An 18,264-nucleotide genomic window follows, 5' to 3' on the forward strand; every position below is an offset into this window, starting at 1 on the left:
CTGCCCTTAGAGTGTAATGCCAGGGAAATAGGCAACTCTTTACTACAGTTGGACTTTAAACATACCCTGTGTACCAGCGTTGTGTACATATGTTCATACTGTGTTCACATATAAATAGCACTATATATAATAGGCCTAGACCATATGCCCAGCAACAGTGGAATGAGTATCTTAGATTATGTAGTACAATGAAATATCAGAGCTGTGAGAATGAACAAACTACACTTAGACACAATGATATTGATGTAGCTCAAAAACTTCTGAAAACCCAGACAAGATGCCAATACACATGGCATGATCCCATCCTACAGTTTGGTTTCCAAAGAGCAAAACAAAAAATTTTGTTGTTAGAAATTAGGGTAGTGTGTGGTTGATACAGGGGATGAATGCGGATAGATAGGGACTAGCAGTAGAGGAAGACTACTAGGGTGCTGGTAATGATCCGTGTTAATGTGGATAATGTTACAGGGTGTGTATTCAGTGTGAAAATTCAGTGAGGTGGATTGAGGTACACAATTATCACTTTGTATTATACTCGAAGAAAAAGCACATAAATAACATGGCAGTTGATCATGTGGAATGAAATTAATTACCTGTTGTACTGTTAGGGGGAAAAGGATGTCCTAAAGCTAATTCCATACAGGCTTTGTGGACTCCACTCCAGGCCAAAGCCAAAGACACTGGGAACTCCAAATCCCATCACCACCAAAGGGAAGGTGGCTGGGACCTGAGGGTGGGGTTAAGCAGCCAGGTTGATATAAGGCAGACTCGTGGGCTTTGGAGGGGTCCCCCATTTTGGCTCTCCACCAGCTAGCAGCGTCCGGCCAGCTCTGAGAGTGCCTTTGGGTTTCTAGGTCGGCGGATCGGGTAGGACGCATTAAAGACTTTATTTCCCTATTTTCTGCCTGAGTTGTACATTTTCCTTATTTCCTTTTCCCTTATAAATAAACCTTTTATTAACCTTTTGTGTATGCCTGTAGTGGAGTATTAATAAGTCCTTTTTAAGCGCGCAGGTGAGGACCCACAGCCAGGCAACCCGTTCAGTATCGGGGCTGCCCTATAACAGTACTGAAATAAAAAAAACGTGTGGTTCGTTTCAAAAGTGAAATCAGTTCATTCTTACTCGGTGTAGTGTTAAGTTTAGGAATTGGATTTACAGGATTTAGTCCCACTTGGGGAAATGTTATTAAAATATCCCTGAGAGTAGATGTAAAGTGAAAATCAGTTATGTGCTCACAGGCTTGCTGCAGAACAGATAAAACCAATAACCTCGCAGAAGTCAGCATCGACAAAGTACAAGACCAGAATAAAACGAAACTTTAGCAATACTGCAAATGGCAAAGAAAACTGCCTTGTGAAGGGAGAGTATGCAACAGAGCCACGGAGTCCATGAAGGCCATATAGGAAAGCTATTCCTGCAGTAAATACAAGATCAGTCTAGCAAGCCGGGTATAAGAAAACAAGTGCCCTAACGCGTATCCCAACAGGAATGTCGTGGTATTGAGGTATTTTGGGACTTGTAGTTTCGAACGCCGTGGGGGTTAGCCCAACCCCTCCTCCCCTATTTCCACCCCCCAACTCTTCGGGGATGTGTGAGGAAAAGACGACCACTTGGGCAGTGGCCCTGAGCTCCGAGCCTCGGGTTGACAGCTCCCTGCCTGAGTTGTACATTTTCCTTATTTCCTTTTCCCTTGTAAATAAACCTTTTATTAACCTTTTGTGTGTGCCTGTAGTGGAGTATTAATAAGTCCTTTTTAAGCGCGCAGGGGAGGACCCACAGCCAGGCAACCCGCTCAATATCGGGGCTGCTCTATAACAGTACTGAAAAAAAAAAAAAAAAAGTGTGGTTCGTTTCAAAAGTTCATTCTTACTCGGTGTAGTGGTAAGTTTAGGAATTGGATTTACAGGATTTAGTCCCACTTGGGGATGACGTAACAAATCGTGTACCTCAATCCACCTCACTGAAGGTCTTCCCCAGCCAACCCGCGTCCGGGCTGCAGAGGCCGGCGCGCTGTGATGGCGTCACTTTTCCGGTCTGCAGTCTTGGTTTCCCTGACAACCGGCTGCAGCTCAGCGCTGAGGGAAGGGAGATGCTGGCTCGGCGGCGACGAGATCCGCTCCAGACCGTAAAGCGTCGCAGTCAGGAATTAAAGCAACAGGTAGGGTCTAGCTGTCCAGCTACAGACCTGGGCCCTGCGAGGCGGCCTAGGCTTTGGCGGCGGGCAAGATCTGGGACGTACCCCAACCCTGGAAGCCTACTCCTAACCCACTTACCTTCCCGAGTCGTAGCCCCCACCCCCATCCTGCCTCAGCATGCCAGCACCTTATCCGGATTCTAAGCCCTCATTACCAGCCCAAGCCCTGGTCACAGACTTTGCTGCCCACCTCCCCCACCCTAACGGCTCAATCTCCGAATTCTAACAAGCCCCTAACGCACCTCATCTCCAAATGTAAACTTTAACTATTACCATTTCTAATCAACTCTGCGCCCAACATCTCTCTCCTTTACTCTACATGCCCCTTTTCCTTGGAGCCTTCTTTCTTTCTTTCTTTCTTTTTTAACCTGGCAGCCATCTGTTTCTTTTTTTTTTTTTAATAATAAATTTTATTTTTATATTCCCCCATACAATTGCAACCCCCCCATTCTGACCCCAATCCCTCCCCTCCCGCCCCCCACCCCCCAAAAAGTGTCTCTGGCTCATAGTTTTTTGTTGATTTTGATTTTCACTTTCTTATAGTTATTCATTTTCCTGGTCCCTTATTTAAGTTTTCTAGATTCCTGCTATGAGTGAGATCATCCGATATTTTTCTTTTTCTTTTTGGCTTATTTCGCTGAGCATGATCCCTTCCAGCGCCATCCATGTTGCTGCAAATTGCATGTGTTTATATTTTTTGAATGCTGAGTAATATTCCATGGTATATATGTACCACATCTTCTTGATCCAGTCATCTATTTTTGGGCATTTGGGCTGTTTCCAAAGCTTAGCTATTGTAAATAGTGCTGCTATAAACATAGGGGTGCAGGTGTTCTTTGGAATTGATGTTTCTGTGTCCTTTGGGTAAATACCTAGGAGTGGAATTGCTGGATCATATGGAAGCTCTATGTTTAGTAGGTCCAGAAATCTCCACACAGCTCTCCATAGTGGTTGGACCAGTCTGCACTCCCTTGGAGCCTTCTTTCAATGGAGGTTGTCTGTCATTGCTCACGTGAACTCAAGGGAAGTAAGTGTCAAGAAATAGTCTGAATATGTAAGAAAAATGTTAAAATCTGGCTTGTGAGCAAAGGACATGCACTCAAGAAGAAATACAAATAAGTCATAAATGTGAGCAAAGTAAACCTCAGAAGATTATCGATTAATTGCAAAGAAAATAAGATATCACGGGCATTAAAAAAAAATCCACAATACTCAGATAATACTGGAGAGGGTGTGATAAACAGACACTTAACACTTAACTGTACTGCTCCAGGGTGCAAGGTACAGAATTTCTGGAGAACAGTTTGACACGTTGTAGCAAATATTCATTCTCCTAGTCTGAGTAATTACATTTTCAGGAATTTGCCATACATAATAATGAAAAAAATTGGGATAGAGGTTGGAATATGAAACTGTTTATTAAAATATTATTTACAATAGAAAAGGCATACAACTTATGTGATCGATAATAGGGGAATGATATATAACTGGGATATAATACTATGGTTAAAATTTTGTTAAAGAGATTTTAATGTTTTAGGGAAAATACATGATATAAAATGTCAAATTAGAAAAAATATAAAATTGAATATACAATAAATCAATAAAAATTTTAACATGCCATATACATAGAAAAAAAATAGGAGAAATTATGCCAGGATGGTAAGTGTGGTAGAATACTGGTTATTTTTATGTTTCTCTTAATACTTTTTGATATTTTTATAATTTTGAGCACTAAATATATATTACTTTTTAAAGAAGTAATAGTTAATGAGTTGTTAATCTATTTTCTGAAGTTCTTTTTTCAATTTGCTAAACTGTATACATTAATATGGTCTTGTATCTAGTTCTACATTTCCATTATGTAAGCAGAGATGAAACAAAGAAAAATATTACAAGGATTATTCCTCCTCTAGAAGAATTGGTTCAGGAGTCTTTTGATGCCTAGAACATCTAGACTGGGCCCTTCGATAATGTGAGCTAATTCTTCCCTCTCCATACTAAAGCAAACAGATTTCCTCTTAGGTGTCCATGGGACAGGTAATCAGGAGCCATCTGTGTCGTGGCTGTGATGATTGATTCTGTCATCAAGTATGTGAATTTTGTAAATACTATCCAGATCAATGCAAGAAAGCAAAACTAGAGAAGAAACTAGTGAACTTTTACTTCTCTTTTTTCATTCTTTATCGCATCATCTGTAGCAAAGAATCCAAAAGAAGGATGGCAAAGTTACCTTAGTGTTTGGGAAAATGCTAAGTCAAGATATAAGATATATGATAGGTAAACTTGTGGTCTACAGTGAACCCCACTGAGCAATAAGGAGTAATAAAATAATGATTCACACAATATGGAAGTATCTGAAAACATGCTACATGAAAGAATTACATGGAGTACATACCTTCTGGGAGCTTCCCTGGGTCATGGTAGTTCTCTTTGTTGCTAGGGATTTGGGTAACACAGATGTATGCGGTTGCCAAAACTCAGCAAATGTATATGTAAGATTTGTGCATTTCACTGTATGTAAATTTTACATGAAATAGTGCATTCTACTTAGTGATGTACCTTGGTACATTATTTAAGGGAAAATATATTGATGAGTCGGTAGATCAAATAAGTATGGTAAAACGTTAATGGTGGAATGTAGGTAATGGGTATATGGGTGTTCGTTAAAATTCTTTCAATTTCATTGTGTTTAAAGATATTAATAAAAATATTGGTAAAAGGAATTGAAAGTTTATTTCCTAAGTATACGTGGTATTTAAAAATATATTTTTAACTGTCTCCATTTGTTGTAGGTTGATAGTTTAATTTCTGAGAGTCAGTTGAAAGGAGCTCTAGAAGCCAGTAAGAGGCAAGATATCTATCAAAGGTAAAGCGCACTAAATTTACACTTTCCAGGAATTATACTCAAATTTCAATGAATAGTAATTTACAACACAGAAATTGTTTCAGGCATTGTTTCTTTATTTTCTTAGTAAAATTTCCTAGAGACAAAATAATATTGAGGTAACAATGAATAACTTTCCAAAGTGTATTTTAAAGTATTTCTTACAATTACCTATATCTACTAGGTCTGAATAAAAGAATAAAATTAAATAGAGAATAGCAAGCATTAAAAAGAAACAATTTACAATTATTTTGTATCTATATGCACCAAGCAGTGTGGTCCATGCTCTAGAAACTTTCTCTTACTTAAGTTTCAAACTTGGGCATCCCCTCGTGGCATGGCACAGCGGATTGAGCACAGCACTGTGAAGCTGTCCACAGCCTCTGTTGTGCGGGTTCGATTCCTGGCCAGCCAGGGAGAGACCCACATGGCACAGCAGATGTCTCCTGCCTCCCCATTTCTCTCCTCAGCAGTGTCTTTGGTCTGTCTGCCTGTTCTGCTCCCCGTTCTGTCGCTGGTGAATTCTCTCACCCTCCCACGCCTCTGGCCTCTACCCCCATGCTTGTGTAAATAAATAAATCTTTAAAAAAAAATTTCAAACAATGCTATGAGATACTAATTAATATAAATGGGGCGTGTACTGTATTCAAAAGGGGAGTGTACTGTGGTGAGGAAAAGCCAGCTCTAGAATCCTAAACTTGGCCTTCACATTGTTACTCTACTGTTGACTAGCTATGGTCACTTTTTAGAACCTCATTCAGTTAAAGGGAGGGTTGTTATGAGGCTCAAATGAGATGATGCTTGTAAACTGCTTAGCGGTATGCGTGATGCACAATGAACTATAGCTGTTGTTATCATTATTATGTCTTCTTGATTAAATCCTAAGTTTGTGGAATTTTTGGGCTGGAGAAGTCATTGCTCTTCCTTATTTCAGAGACAGGGAACTAAAACCCCAAGTCACTTGAACTTTCTGAGCATTGATTATCTTAGCTGTGTTCTTCGACCTGACCTTGGCTATAAGGATCATCTGAGCCAATAGATGGAAAACATTTACATGTGAATATTTAGCATTATTCATACCATAGCTATTTGCCTTTCCTGCTTAAAACTTATATATGATTTTACAATATCAGTTTCTTGTTCTGACAATAAAAAATTAATCTTTTTTTCTTTCTTTTTAAAAATTTAGATGTATCCAGTTAAAGCAGGCAATTAATGAAAATAAAAATACTCTTGAAAAATTAAAAAAAGTAAGTGTTACAGTTAATCACATTACCAAACAATCTGTTTGTATAATTTGTCCATGAAGTAGGAATTAATTAGAGCAGGTAAGTTCCTGCGTTTGCACTAGTGATGCTGTCTCGCTCAAGTCAGTGCTGACTTGCCATATGTGCTTACTAAGAATGTGCTTCGGAGCAGAAAAACCAGGTGTAGTGCCAGCATACCTGGGGCAGGTTCTCTATCAATTTGGGCAGACAGGCAAGGAAGAGTCCTAGATCCCTCGGTGACTTTTTCAGGCTTTAATGTCCTTTTTATGCCAAATGTTGTGGGGCCAGCCTGTAGACTGGCAAAGCAGGGAGGCCAGGGGGCCAGGAAGCTGACAGCCATCCCAGCCCCTGGTGAATCTTTACTCTTTCTCTTTGGGCTCTCTCTGGCTTTCTCTCATGGTCTCTTCCTCTAGTAACCATTGCTCACCCTCTCATAGCTGTTCTGTTTCTGAATGATGCCACCCTTATGTCCTCAGCCTCCAGGCTCAGATGTGCGCACTTATGCATGCCCACACAATATTCCGGGTGTCCACAATCAGCACACATGCCCCAAGCCCATGCTCCCAAGATCCTCCTGCAGTGAAGACCACAGGTGATAGCCACCGAGGCTAGTGGAATAAAAGCCTGACCATCACTTGCCCTACACCAGGCTCTAAATCTAACAAAAGTTCACCTTTGATGAACTCACCCAGCCCTGGGAACTCAGAAAATCCAGGAAGAAGCTATTTTTATTTTTCTATATTGTACATTTATGTTTTATGGTTTAGAATGGTTTTTATTTTAATTACAATTTGGGGCGAAAACACATAATCTAACCCTGAGTGTAAGTGATCAAGGAGCTTCTTATATCACATGGCAGCTCTAATATTGGTGACTCTGCAGCAATAAGAGGAACTATAATTTATTCTTGGCAGTCCTTTCAGAATTTTTTTAAAATATGAGTCTGAGCTTCAAGTAGGTGCCCAGGACCAGAGACCCACAGACCATTTAAAGTCCAAAGCATCTGAAAGCATCTCCCTGCCTGGATTTGGATCCTTCTTACTATATCTAAGACCTAAGTCATCCCTCAGAGCATCTCCCCCGAATTCCTCCAGTGGCACAAAATCCTTTAATTTAGAAGAAAGACTGACTCTGCATTTGAAAACCTAATATTCCTGCTTCACAGATTAGGAAATCAAGTCTTCTAAAGCTGATGCAGCTTTTCCAGTGTCTCACAGCCAATTGAGTGACACAACTTGGAATTGGTGTCTATCATTTTGACTGTAAAGCCAATCTTCTGACTGGAACTTGTCCCTCACTCACTACAGAGGGTCTATAATTCCTAGTGAGAAAACAAAACAAAACAAAAAAGCATGTAGTATAATTTTATTTTTTGATTTGGTTTATATGCCAACATAATAATCTACCTTTGTTTTAAATATTATTTCTCTAAAGTAAGCATAGTCTTGTGGTGATATTTACTTTGTCTTCTAACTCTTATTGGAGTTTTTCTCTTTAAAAATAAGTATACTAGGAAAAAGAAATTTTTCAGTGAAATAGACTTATTTTCTCTCATAGTCTGACGAACCTGCACCTGTTGGGAACTATGATCAGAAGAAACAAGAGGAGCACAATCTTTTGGATAAGCTTACTCACCAACTGCAGGAACTTGCTGTGTCCATAAGTAGAGAAAACACAACAGAGTATGCTTCTTTTCTTCCTTTCTTCCTTTTCAGATACTGTGTCTCCAACAGCTTTGATGTTTGACTCAAAATAAGGACGTATAAAAGAATAGAAGAGAGCAAATGAAAGTATCTAGTCAGTCAACAATTATTTTTTGTGTTAGATCCCCATGAGAGTGTAAAGAAGTGGAGGTGATAGTAATTTATAATCTAGTTGGGGAAACCAAACAGAGCTCTGTCAAGCCAAGTAATCAAATGTTAGAAAATAAGAATAATGCCTTTAATACCAGTGGTGTTTATATAAAAAGAAAATTTTTTGGATTGTCTCCTGCATATTTCCTCCTCTCATAAATATTCTTTAAAAACTGGAGACAGTTTTTCTGTTAGAGTGGGTGTAAGTAATGGTGCTTGCACAAAGTAGAAGGAAAACTTAAAACAGTTTGTGGGAAGCAAAACAGTTTGTGGGAAGCAAAAAGAGGAAAGGTTCATTATTTAGATTCTTCAAATGCTGTTCCCAAACTTTTATATTGTATTCTGGGGAAATTGATAAAGATTATAGATGCAAGTTCCACTGATTTCCAGTAAAAGTGACCGAGAATGACCAAGTAGTTGGTATTATACTTAACCTTCTTGCCATAAATGACTATAAAACCTGACAGAATATACAAAATAGCTATTCAAAGTTATCGAATATCAGCCAAGCAGGGCTGATACTCTTAATATGGGGAGACACATGAAGTGAGGATAATCAGTAGACTGTGGTGCAGACAGATGGAGCTTAGCAGGAAACAGCAGTCTCACTGGGCTTGAGGAGGCAGAGAGTGAATTCTGGAGTTGCCAAGACCATTGGAACTTTTGAGGAGAGAGAGTGTAACTCTCTCCAGAAATCTGAATGGGCTCCTGGGTTACACAGAGCAGGATTCTAGAAGTCCTGGTAGAAACCACATGCTGGGACACTGAGAGCGATTGGCATTTGTACCCAGATACCGTAAGCAAATGTTTGGCGAGTGCCTCAGTTTTTTAGTGGAGATAATGGAAGGCCTATGCCCTGGGAGTGAGAAAAATAGCCTAATATTAAGAACTGTGACCTTGGAATAAAAACAGAACTGAGGTAGACTTCCAATAAAGTCTAAAACCAGATCTTAATAGGAACAAGATCATTTAGCTGTGTAACAGAATGAAATTCAGCATCCTATAAAAGGTGACAAAATCCACATTCTCTAATTTATCATCCACAATGCCTAGTAATAAAAATCACAAGAAATGGAAAAAAAGCAAGAAGAATTGATGATTAATAATCAAACAACTACTCTCTGAACCAGTCTGTTCCCCACGTGGTAACCTAGTCATCAATCAGATCACATCCTTACCCTGCTTACATTCTGTTGTGTTCTTTGCATGTTTTTTCCTTTTGGTACATCAATTTGAAAGGTTTTATTGATCTGTCATTTGGGTTCATTTCTCCTGTTCTTTAGAGACTATCTTAAAGATAAAGCTCACATTGGCTGCATTCTGCTCCCTTTTTAGTCTTATCTCTTGTTCATTTCTTCCGAGCCTTGTCCTACCATTCATGAGCTACTTGAAGTTCCCTGATTTCAAGCCTCCTTTCTCCTCTACCTCCTCCTTCTTTCTACTCCCTTTTTACCTGATTAATTGTAACCTATCCCTCAAGACCTAATTCTAGGCCTTTTCCATCCTTACCCAGCAATAGACAATAATGTAGTTTTCCCTCCTATGTGTTTTCTTTAGTATATTGTGTAGACCTCTACTGTTGTACCATTGAACTATATTGTAATTATCCATTATCCTTTTGTGAGCTCCTTGAGGACAGAGAATTAAGTCTAGCTTGCCTTGGTGTCCACTGTATCTGACATGGAACATCAGATCATCCTCATCATGACTGATGTTTATTACAAGCTTACTGTAGGCACTGATTCTCCTAAACACTGTGCAAGTTTGTAATTCATCTAGTCCTCATGACAACCTTAGAAGACAGGTTCTATGATTACATCCACTTTACCAGTAAGAAATGAGAGCTTAAATGAAGCTTAACTGAAGTCTTGACAAAGAGGGTATAAAACCAGAATTTTAAACTCCATGCTTAGATTCTAGCAACTATGTAATAATACTCAAGCAGCATTGGATTGAATGAATCCAAAATTTAAAGGCAAGTCCCTTGGCCTCTAGCCCAGCACATGCTCTGTTGTGTCATACATTCCTCAGGCCACGTAGTCTTTGTTAGATGATAGAAACATTTAGTTGTACTTTCCCCTTATTCCCTTCATAAGTCTGTGCTTCTATATATCGAAGGTATTCCTTACTTGATCTGTTCTTATACATTATTTCAAGTTACACTCATCATAGACTTACTCTTTTGTAGAGTTGGAGTAGTTACTAAAAGAGAGGAAGATGATGAGTCTACTGATGAAGAAGAAGGAGAAGATGATGAAGACGATGATGAAGAAGAAGAAGAAGAAGAAAGTGAAGGGGAGGAAGAAGAAACAGAAGAGGAAGAGGAACAGGAAAATGAATCTCAACAACAGGCAGCAAGTAAAGAATACATTGCTATTGGAGATTTTACTGCTCAACAAGTTGGGGACCTTGCATTTAAGGTAGGTAAAAACAAGACTGGAAATTAATCCAAGAAAAATTTGCATACCTAACAGAATAAGAAAACTCTACTTGTATTACATATTCCTGGTATTAAGTTTTAATTTTTTTTTAAAGATTTATTTATTTATTTATACAGGCACTGGGTACAGTCAGAAGCGCGGGAGGGTGAGAGAATCCACCAGAGCCAGAGCAGGGAGCAGAACAGGCAGAAGGAACGAAGTACACTACTGAGGGGAGCAGCAGGCGCGGCAGGAGAGGTCTGCACGCCATGCAGGACCCTCCTCCAGTGGCTGGGGAGCAGCCAGGGATCGAACCGGCCCTGCAGAGGCTGCGGGCAGCTTCGCAACCCAGCGCTCAATCGCTGCGCCACCGGGGAGGCCCTTAAATGTATATTAAATAACCAAAAGGAATGATTCATTTATAGCTGCATTTATTTATTTATTTATTTATTTATTTATTTTAAAGATTATGCATACAAGAACTGGGGAACAGGCCAGAGGTGTGGGGGGTGAGAGGATTCACCAGAGACAGAGTGGGGACCAGAACAGGCAGATTGACTGAAATGCACTGCTGAGGGGAGCAGCAGGCAAGTCAGGAGAGGTCTGCTGTGCCATGTGGGCAACTTTCTGGCCGGGGATCGAACTCGTGCTGCAGTGGCTGCGGATCGCTTCATAGATTGCATCTCAACCCCTTGAGCCACCAGGGAGACCCCATTTATAGCTGCATTTATAGTCACACAGCTTCTGGGGTGAGGAAACTTTTGATTAGTATAAATAATGGGTTAAGAAAAGATCTTTTTTTTTCAGGATCTGCTTTAAAATATTATTAATGAATAATACTCATGATAATTGAGTTTTATTTATTTATTTTTTACTTCCTTTTGCCTTAAGAAAGGGGAGATTCTCTATATAATTGAAAAAAAACCTGATGGTTGGTGGATAGCTGAGAACGCCCAAGGAGACAAAGGTCTTGTTCCCAGAACCTACTTGGAGGTGAGTCTTTGTTGTTTATTCTTCCTTTCTCTCCTTCAAAACTTTTTTTTTTTTTCATTTTCTATAAAACTTTAAGCTGTGTCCTTTGTTCAGTTGACTAGTGAATGACTTGAGATATACAGATGCTTTAATTTTAGAGGCACAAGGCCTGGGGGCAATATTGGGAAATGTCCTTAGGCATGTGAGTCTTACTACATTGTCTGATGAAGGTGCTTGTGGATTAATGCTGACCATCAAAATCAAGTCATCTATTGTTGTAAAACATTATCACCATGAACTTTGTGTTAACTTCCACAAATATATGATCCCTTACGAAAATATAAACATATTATATATGCATGTTTGTAGCTTATTTTTTTATCTTGTAAAATATGGCATTGTCACTAGATATTTTTCTGGATAATACTAGTCAATAAAAATATAACACTAACTACAAATGTAATTTAAAATTTCCCATAACCGTACTCAGATTTTTTTTTTCTGACACTAAGTGTGTGATTTTTTTTCTCTGACACCAAAATACAAGTTTTTCTACACTACTTCTCTCATACAAAGTGGTGTCCTGCAGCCCAGTTCAGTTCTGATGCTAATGCTAGGAGTTAGCCAGACCCCACAAGTTAAGGACTCCGTTCCACAAGACTACCCCACCTCATATGCCACTAACATGTCCTAAGAGCCACCTGCATCACAGTGACCAGCTATAAATTTGGAGGTTCCCATAGTTTTTTTGTTTCTTTTTTCTTTCTTTGTATAGAAGAGCTGGGGTGTAGGCCAGAGGTGCAGGGGATGAGAGGATTCACCAGAGATGGAGTGGGAAATAGAACAGGTGGATCTACTGAAATAGATTGCTAAGAGGAGCATCAGGCGAGACAGGAGAGGTCTGCTGCACCATATGTGGGTTAGCTCCCTGGCCGGGGATTGAACTCAGGCTGTAGCAGTGATAATGCTGAGACTTAACCCCTAGGCTATCAGGGAGACTCGATTCCCACAGTTTCAATAATTTGCTAAGAGGGCTCATGGAACTCAGGGCTATTCCTTCCTGTGTTTACCAGTTTTATAAAGGTTACAACTCAGGAACAGCCAAATGGAAGGGATGCATAGGGCAAGATATTGGGAGGTGGAGGGAGTGGACCCTGTTCTTCCTTCCCTCTCCAGAGCCACTGTCCCAGCACTTCAAAGTCACCATCAACCTGGAAGCTCCCTGAACCTAGGGATTTTTATAGAGGTTTTATTACATAGGGCACACTAGTCATTGGTGATTGAATTCTATCTCCAACTCCTCTTCCAGCTTTGAAGGTAGGGAGGGGGTGGGGGACTACTGGAAATTCCAGCCGTTTAATCACAGTGTGGGTTCCTCTGGCAACCAGCCCCCATCCTGAAGGTACCCACCATCACTACCTGGCCAGTCACCTCAAGTGTACAAACTCAGGTGTGTCTAAAAATACTCATTACGAATAGCAAAAACACTCCTATCAATAAGAAATTCCGGGAGTTTTAGGAACTCTGTACCAGAAATAAGAATAAAGATCAAGTATATATTCATTATACCACACCCACTGCAAAAAAGTAAAGAGACAGGTGACATTATTTTTAATAATGTATTTTATATTATTCAATATATCAGAAATATTATTATTTCAACATATAATCAGCATTTTAAAAATTTTTCTTTTTTCATACTAAGTCTTCAAATTGTAGTGCGTATTTCACACTTTACAGCACATCTCAATTTGGACTAGTCAAGTGTCAGTAGCCACATGTGGCTACTGCAATATTGCATAGGTAGCTCTAGGTCATCTTTTCCAATCTCATATAGATGGACATTTAGGTTGTTTCCAACCTATAATAACTGTAAATAATGTTGCAAAGAACATTCCATTATGTTATAAAAGATTCACTGAGTTACAAAAGATCTCCCAAACAGTGGCTTAAATAAGGTATAAGTTTATTTCTCTCATGCGTGAGAGATGTGTAGAGGTAAGCAATCAAAGGAGTTCAGGCCCCAGCTAATATTTAATTCTGTACTTAGGTGTGAGGCAGCTATTCCTAGGGTTATCTCTTTAGTTTAAGTTAGTTGCTAGATATGTTAATGGTTTTAAGTCACAAAAGAGGGATGGGGAACAAGAGGTCAAAAGGCATGAACTGCTATCTTAAAAAAAGTTTTCTGGAAGGTATACAAAAAGCATCTACTTATCTCCTTGACCAGATGCTAAGATCTTGGCTGCACCTAGCCACTTCCACAGACTTGGTTGATTTTTGCACTGGGTAAAGACACTTTATATTTTAATAATTTTTCAGCCCTATGATAAAGATGACCAAGAATCAAGTGAGAAAGGCAGTGAAGAAGATGCAGAAATTGGGGGTGAAACTGCAGAAGGAGCAGAAGAAGTTAAACAAAGGTAAAAAGGTATAGGGGATATCAAATTAGGCTTAGGAAACTTTTTGTTTACTTATTTTTAATTTTACTATTATTAACACTTCAAGAATTTCTTGAAATGGAAACAACTTGTAGTTTTTGAGGACACTGCTTTTCATATTACTATTTACTATCATCACTGTTTTAATTTTATGATTATTTTTGATGCATGATATTATTCTATCTTGGTTTCCTCTAGAAACCACTATGTTTGCAGAACTTACAATTATATACTTTGTTTTTCGATTACTGAAGTTCCTTTAGTTGAGTGAAAAGGCATAACCTGGCCATGTACTCACCTTGCTAATTTGTCTTCTCAGAACTGATTCTCATTGGAGTGCTGTTCGAAAAGCTATCTCAGAGGTTGGTATCTCTTGTCTTGTTAATACAGTCTCCAGTGTTATCTCATAGTTCTAATAGAGCTCAGATTAAAAGCAGGATGGAGACTTTAGAAAATAGTACTGGATCTTAAACAGGGCAAAGGGCATGGAATATACAGAGCATAAGACATTATTTCTGGTTCTGTAGGTCTATGTACTAACATCTCCCGTTAGGTCTCTTCTGTAAAAGGAGTATATTGAGGCCTTGGAAATACCTGTCGCTGATTTTGCCTGAACTTGCTATCATTTGGATATAACCTGATTTAAATTTTAGTTACTATTTGAAAAATACTGAAAAGCTCAAAAAAGTGAGAAACATAATCTTATCGGTCAAGAAATTATACAACAAAAATGAAAATGCACCCCCTTACTCCCCAAAGTAATCCCCATTAAAAGTTTAGTAAGTATCCCTCCTGGCCTTTTAACCTATTTATCATTTATATAGCATTCGTGTGTGTGTGTGTGTGTGTGTATGTGTACACATATACAAAAAAGGCCGTTAATTCTTCAGTGCATATCAGTTTATAATATTAACTCATCTGTTACTTGGTAGAACGTTGCAGAGTAGGACAAGAGTAGGGACATTTTGATGAGGGATGTGCAGGAAGCAGCTGGTCTGGGGCATAGAGCTCTGCCTATTGGGACCAGCTCAGGTCTGTGGGAGAAGCCACAACTCAGCAATGGCATCCTTTCAGGAATTTGGGGTTAAGTTGCCATATTCTTCCACTAAACTCTTCCACTAAACAGGAATGGAAACAAGCTTATTGATTTTATTTTTACTGTCATCAGCAGATAAACACTATTGATGTGTTAACTACGATGGGAGCTATTCCTGCAGGGTTCAGGCCTTCCACACTCTTCCAGCTTCTAGAGGAAGGTAAAAGATGTCAATCAACCACCACAAACTTTTAGTTGAACAGTAAAGGTTTAAGTATAATTTTTCTGTCCTAGCCAAACAAGCTACGTCCCTTTGTCTTTCCTGTGACAGTGGAGGAAAGCACCCTTATCCTATCACAGGCCAGTCTGTTTACCTGTTCTCTGGCTTTAGCTCCTTTCCTTTATTTCAAAATTATGGCTCTTAATTATCACACCTGTTTTGTGTCTTCAGCCTGCTTCTCTTCTGATTCATTCCTTCATCAATAGTACTAGCATGACCAGCACCTCTCACCTTCAAGAACCAGCTCCTCCAACCCTTCCCACCCTATCCCATTGCAGCTGAAGCCTTCCTGACTGCTTTTCTTCACAACAATACTTTTCTAACAGGTTATATCCAGTTGGCATTTCTTTGTGTTCATTCTTGGATTTCATTATCCTTGGCAAATTCTAACCATAGCTCATTTTAAAGAGTAATGACATTGGAATGAGGCTCACCTGTATACCCTGAGTTGTTGAGTTATCTATGGAAGAGCTGCTTTGAGGCTGTTCTAATAGGAAGATTCTTCCCAGCCCTCCCTGAAAGCCTATCTCATTCACATTTTTTTGTCCTTCCCAGAGATACCTTCTTTGAGGAATGTAGGTTCCCCTATTCCCAATCACTTTAACACTGTTTATGGGTCTAAGTCAGTTAATATTTACTTTATTTATTCTCTTATATTTTAAAAAAAAGTTTCTCTCACTAAACTGTAAACTAACAAAGGCAGGGGCCATATCTCTCACATATGTATTTCCAACTCAGTAGTTCTTGGCACAGAGTAGGAACTCCAAAACAATTTCATGCACTGATAAATGACTTTATAGAAGAATTCGTCATGACTAAAATATGAAAGAACCATTTAAGAATGTGTTAGGAAGTGAAATTAATGGCTATATATTTTTTCTGAAATCTCCAAAAATTATTTACCGATGTTCTGCATTTTATAAAAATATATGAATGGATTGTCTTCCTCATGGGACAAATTTATTGGCCTGAAAATCTTTAAGATGTTTCTTTTTTTTTTTTAAAGATTTATTTATGCATACAAGAGCTAGGGTAGAGGCCAGAAGTGTGGGAGGTGAGAGGATTGACCAGAGACAGAATGGGGAACAGAACAGGCAGATCGATGGAAGTACACTGCCGAGGGGAGCAGCGGGCTAGACAGGAGAGGTCTGCCACACCATGTGGGTAGCTCCCTGGCTGGCCGGGGGGGGGGGGGGGGGATCAAACTCGTGCTGTAGAGGCTGAGGACCACTTCATAGGTTGCGTCTTAACCCTGTGTGCCACCAGGGAGGCCCCTAAGATGTTTCTTAAAGCTCCTTTAAGATCAACTTTTGTGTTTGTATCTTAGATGTCCTACTTTTTTTTTTTTTAATGTATAAGTCTACATTAGTATATCCATATTGGAAAGCAAATTGCTAGTAAGAAGCTTGGCATTTTGGAAGTGTGTGCTCCCTCAGTTTATAGCATAACATCATGAATTTTGGTTTTGAATTTCATTCCTTTCTTTGTAAGAAAATGAAGGAAAAACTATTTCTGCAGGGAATCAGTTTCGAGCAAGTTACTTTGTACAACCAGAGCTCACACCTTCACAACTGGCCTTCAGAGACCTAATGTGGGATGCTAAAACAGGCACAGTAAGTATAGATACTATCAAGAAAATCGTAACTTTTCCAGATATTGTCATGGTTGAGAGTATTTATTCACATTCTGAATTAGACCTGAGATGTAGAGTTCAATAATCATATTAAATTGTCAGCTCATTCTGTCAAAACCTCTCTATGGGAAGTCAAGGAACAAGGTCCATAAATGCTTGGGAATTAAAACAAGGAGGAACTAGCTGGATAAATTACTATCCTCTGGTGACCTCCTACCCTTACCCACATTCTCTAGAAATGAGCTATAAGAATGCACTTGGAATACAGTGATTCAATGTTCAGGACATACATTTTACCAGTCCTTTCATCATCACTTTTTATTTACCCAAAATTGAAAATATTTACGGTATGAATATTCATGAAAAATGTACCTAAAATTTTTATTTAAATCAGACTTTTGAAACTTTTCTTCTATGTGTATGTTTATGTATAAAACTTTTTTATTTTTTATTCTATGTACATTTTCTTAAATATTTATGAAATACTCTTTAAAAATGGATTTGTCTTAGAAGCCATAAAAGCAAACTTTTTTATAACTAATTTTGCTCTCAGATTAGGTCAAGACCAAGTCGTGTTTCATTGATTCTGACCCTGTGGAGCTGTAAAATGATCCCTTTTCCAGGAATGAGTCTTCAGGTTCTCAGTAGACATGTCCGCCTCTGTCTGTTTGATGGTAATAAGGTGAGCTTACTGAGGAGTTTATCAGTTTACATCAGGGTGGAAAAATATTTTGTTAATATCCTGTATTAAACATGTACTGTATGTCATCTCTGTTTCTTTCTCTCAACCTCTCTCTCATTATATATTCATATATCTTTGTCTGTATCACTGTATATGTATCTCTGGTGTATGTGTGTATGTGTATGAATGTATTTGTAAAATAATACATTGTGGAGTGCAAACCACATAGCTTCTGATTACATAGGCTTAACTCCTAACTCTTCTACTTAGTCGCTAAGTGTGTGATGCTGGTACATCACAATTAACTCTTCTGGGCCTCTGTTGCCTACGAAAAGGTACTAATGCCTATCTTCTAGTGTCACATGCAGTTCAGGTCTTAAGTACAGCTATATAACCATTACCCCAATCAAGATATGGACCCTTTCCATCACCTTACAGAGTTTTCTTGTGCCTTTTTCCATTTAATTCCTTCCTGATCCCTAAGAGAATATATTTTCTTAGATTCAAACAAAGGATTTTAATGACTCTTTAAAAAAATGGATTTTTTAGTAGTAAACAATGCTTAGATGGAAATTTGCAGCTTAAAAATTGTATCATTAT

General features: G+C 38.8%; 1 protein-coding gene across 2 annotated transcripts in view; it reads left to right on the plus strand.

The window, feature by feature from the left end:
• Positions 1-2,033: 2,033 nt before the first annotated feature.
• NPHP1 (nephrocystin 1) overlaps positions 2,034-18,264 on the plus strand; it is a 36,506-nt gene continuing 20,275 nt past the window's right edge. The window contains exons 1-11 of one of the 2 annotated variants that reach the window (XM_037527838.2): positions 2,034-2,159; positions 4,991-5,064; positions 6,272-6,332; positions 7,908-8,032; positions 10,392-10,623; positions 11,515-11,616; positions 13,915-14,015; positions 14,353-14,395; positions 15,202-15,289; positions 16,868-16,962; positions 17,536-17,664. In XM_037527838.2, the coding sequence (XP_037383735.1) occupies positions 2,091-2,159; positions 4,991-5,064; positions 6,272-6,332; positions 7,908-8,032; positions 10,392-10,623; positions 11,515-11,616; positions 13,915-14,015; positions 14,353-14,395; positions 15,202-15,289; positions 16,868-16,962; positions 17,536-17,664 (1,119 nt within the window). In that variant the 5' untranslated portion in view covers positions 2,034-2,090. The remainder of the gene's footprint in view (positions 2,160-4,990; positions 5,065-6,271; positions 6,333-7,907; positions 8,033-10,391; positions 10,624-11,514; positions 11,617-13,914; positions 14,016-14,352; positions 14,396-15,201; positions 15,290-16,867; positions 16,963-17,535; positions 17,665-18,264) is intronic. The other variant, XM_037527839.2, reaches the window with a different exon arrangement.

Source organism: Talpa occidentalis, unplaced genomic scaffold (assembly GCF_014898055.3).
Source record: "Talpa occidentalis isolate TD23 unplaced genomic scaffold, MPIMG_talOcc4v2.1 talOcc4.5, whole genome shotgun sequence".
Taxonomy (NCBI): domain Eukaryota; kingdom Metazoa; phylum Chordata; class Mammalia; order Eulipotyphla; family Talpidae; genus Talpa; species Talpa occidentalis.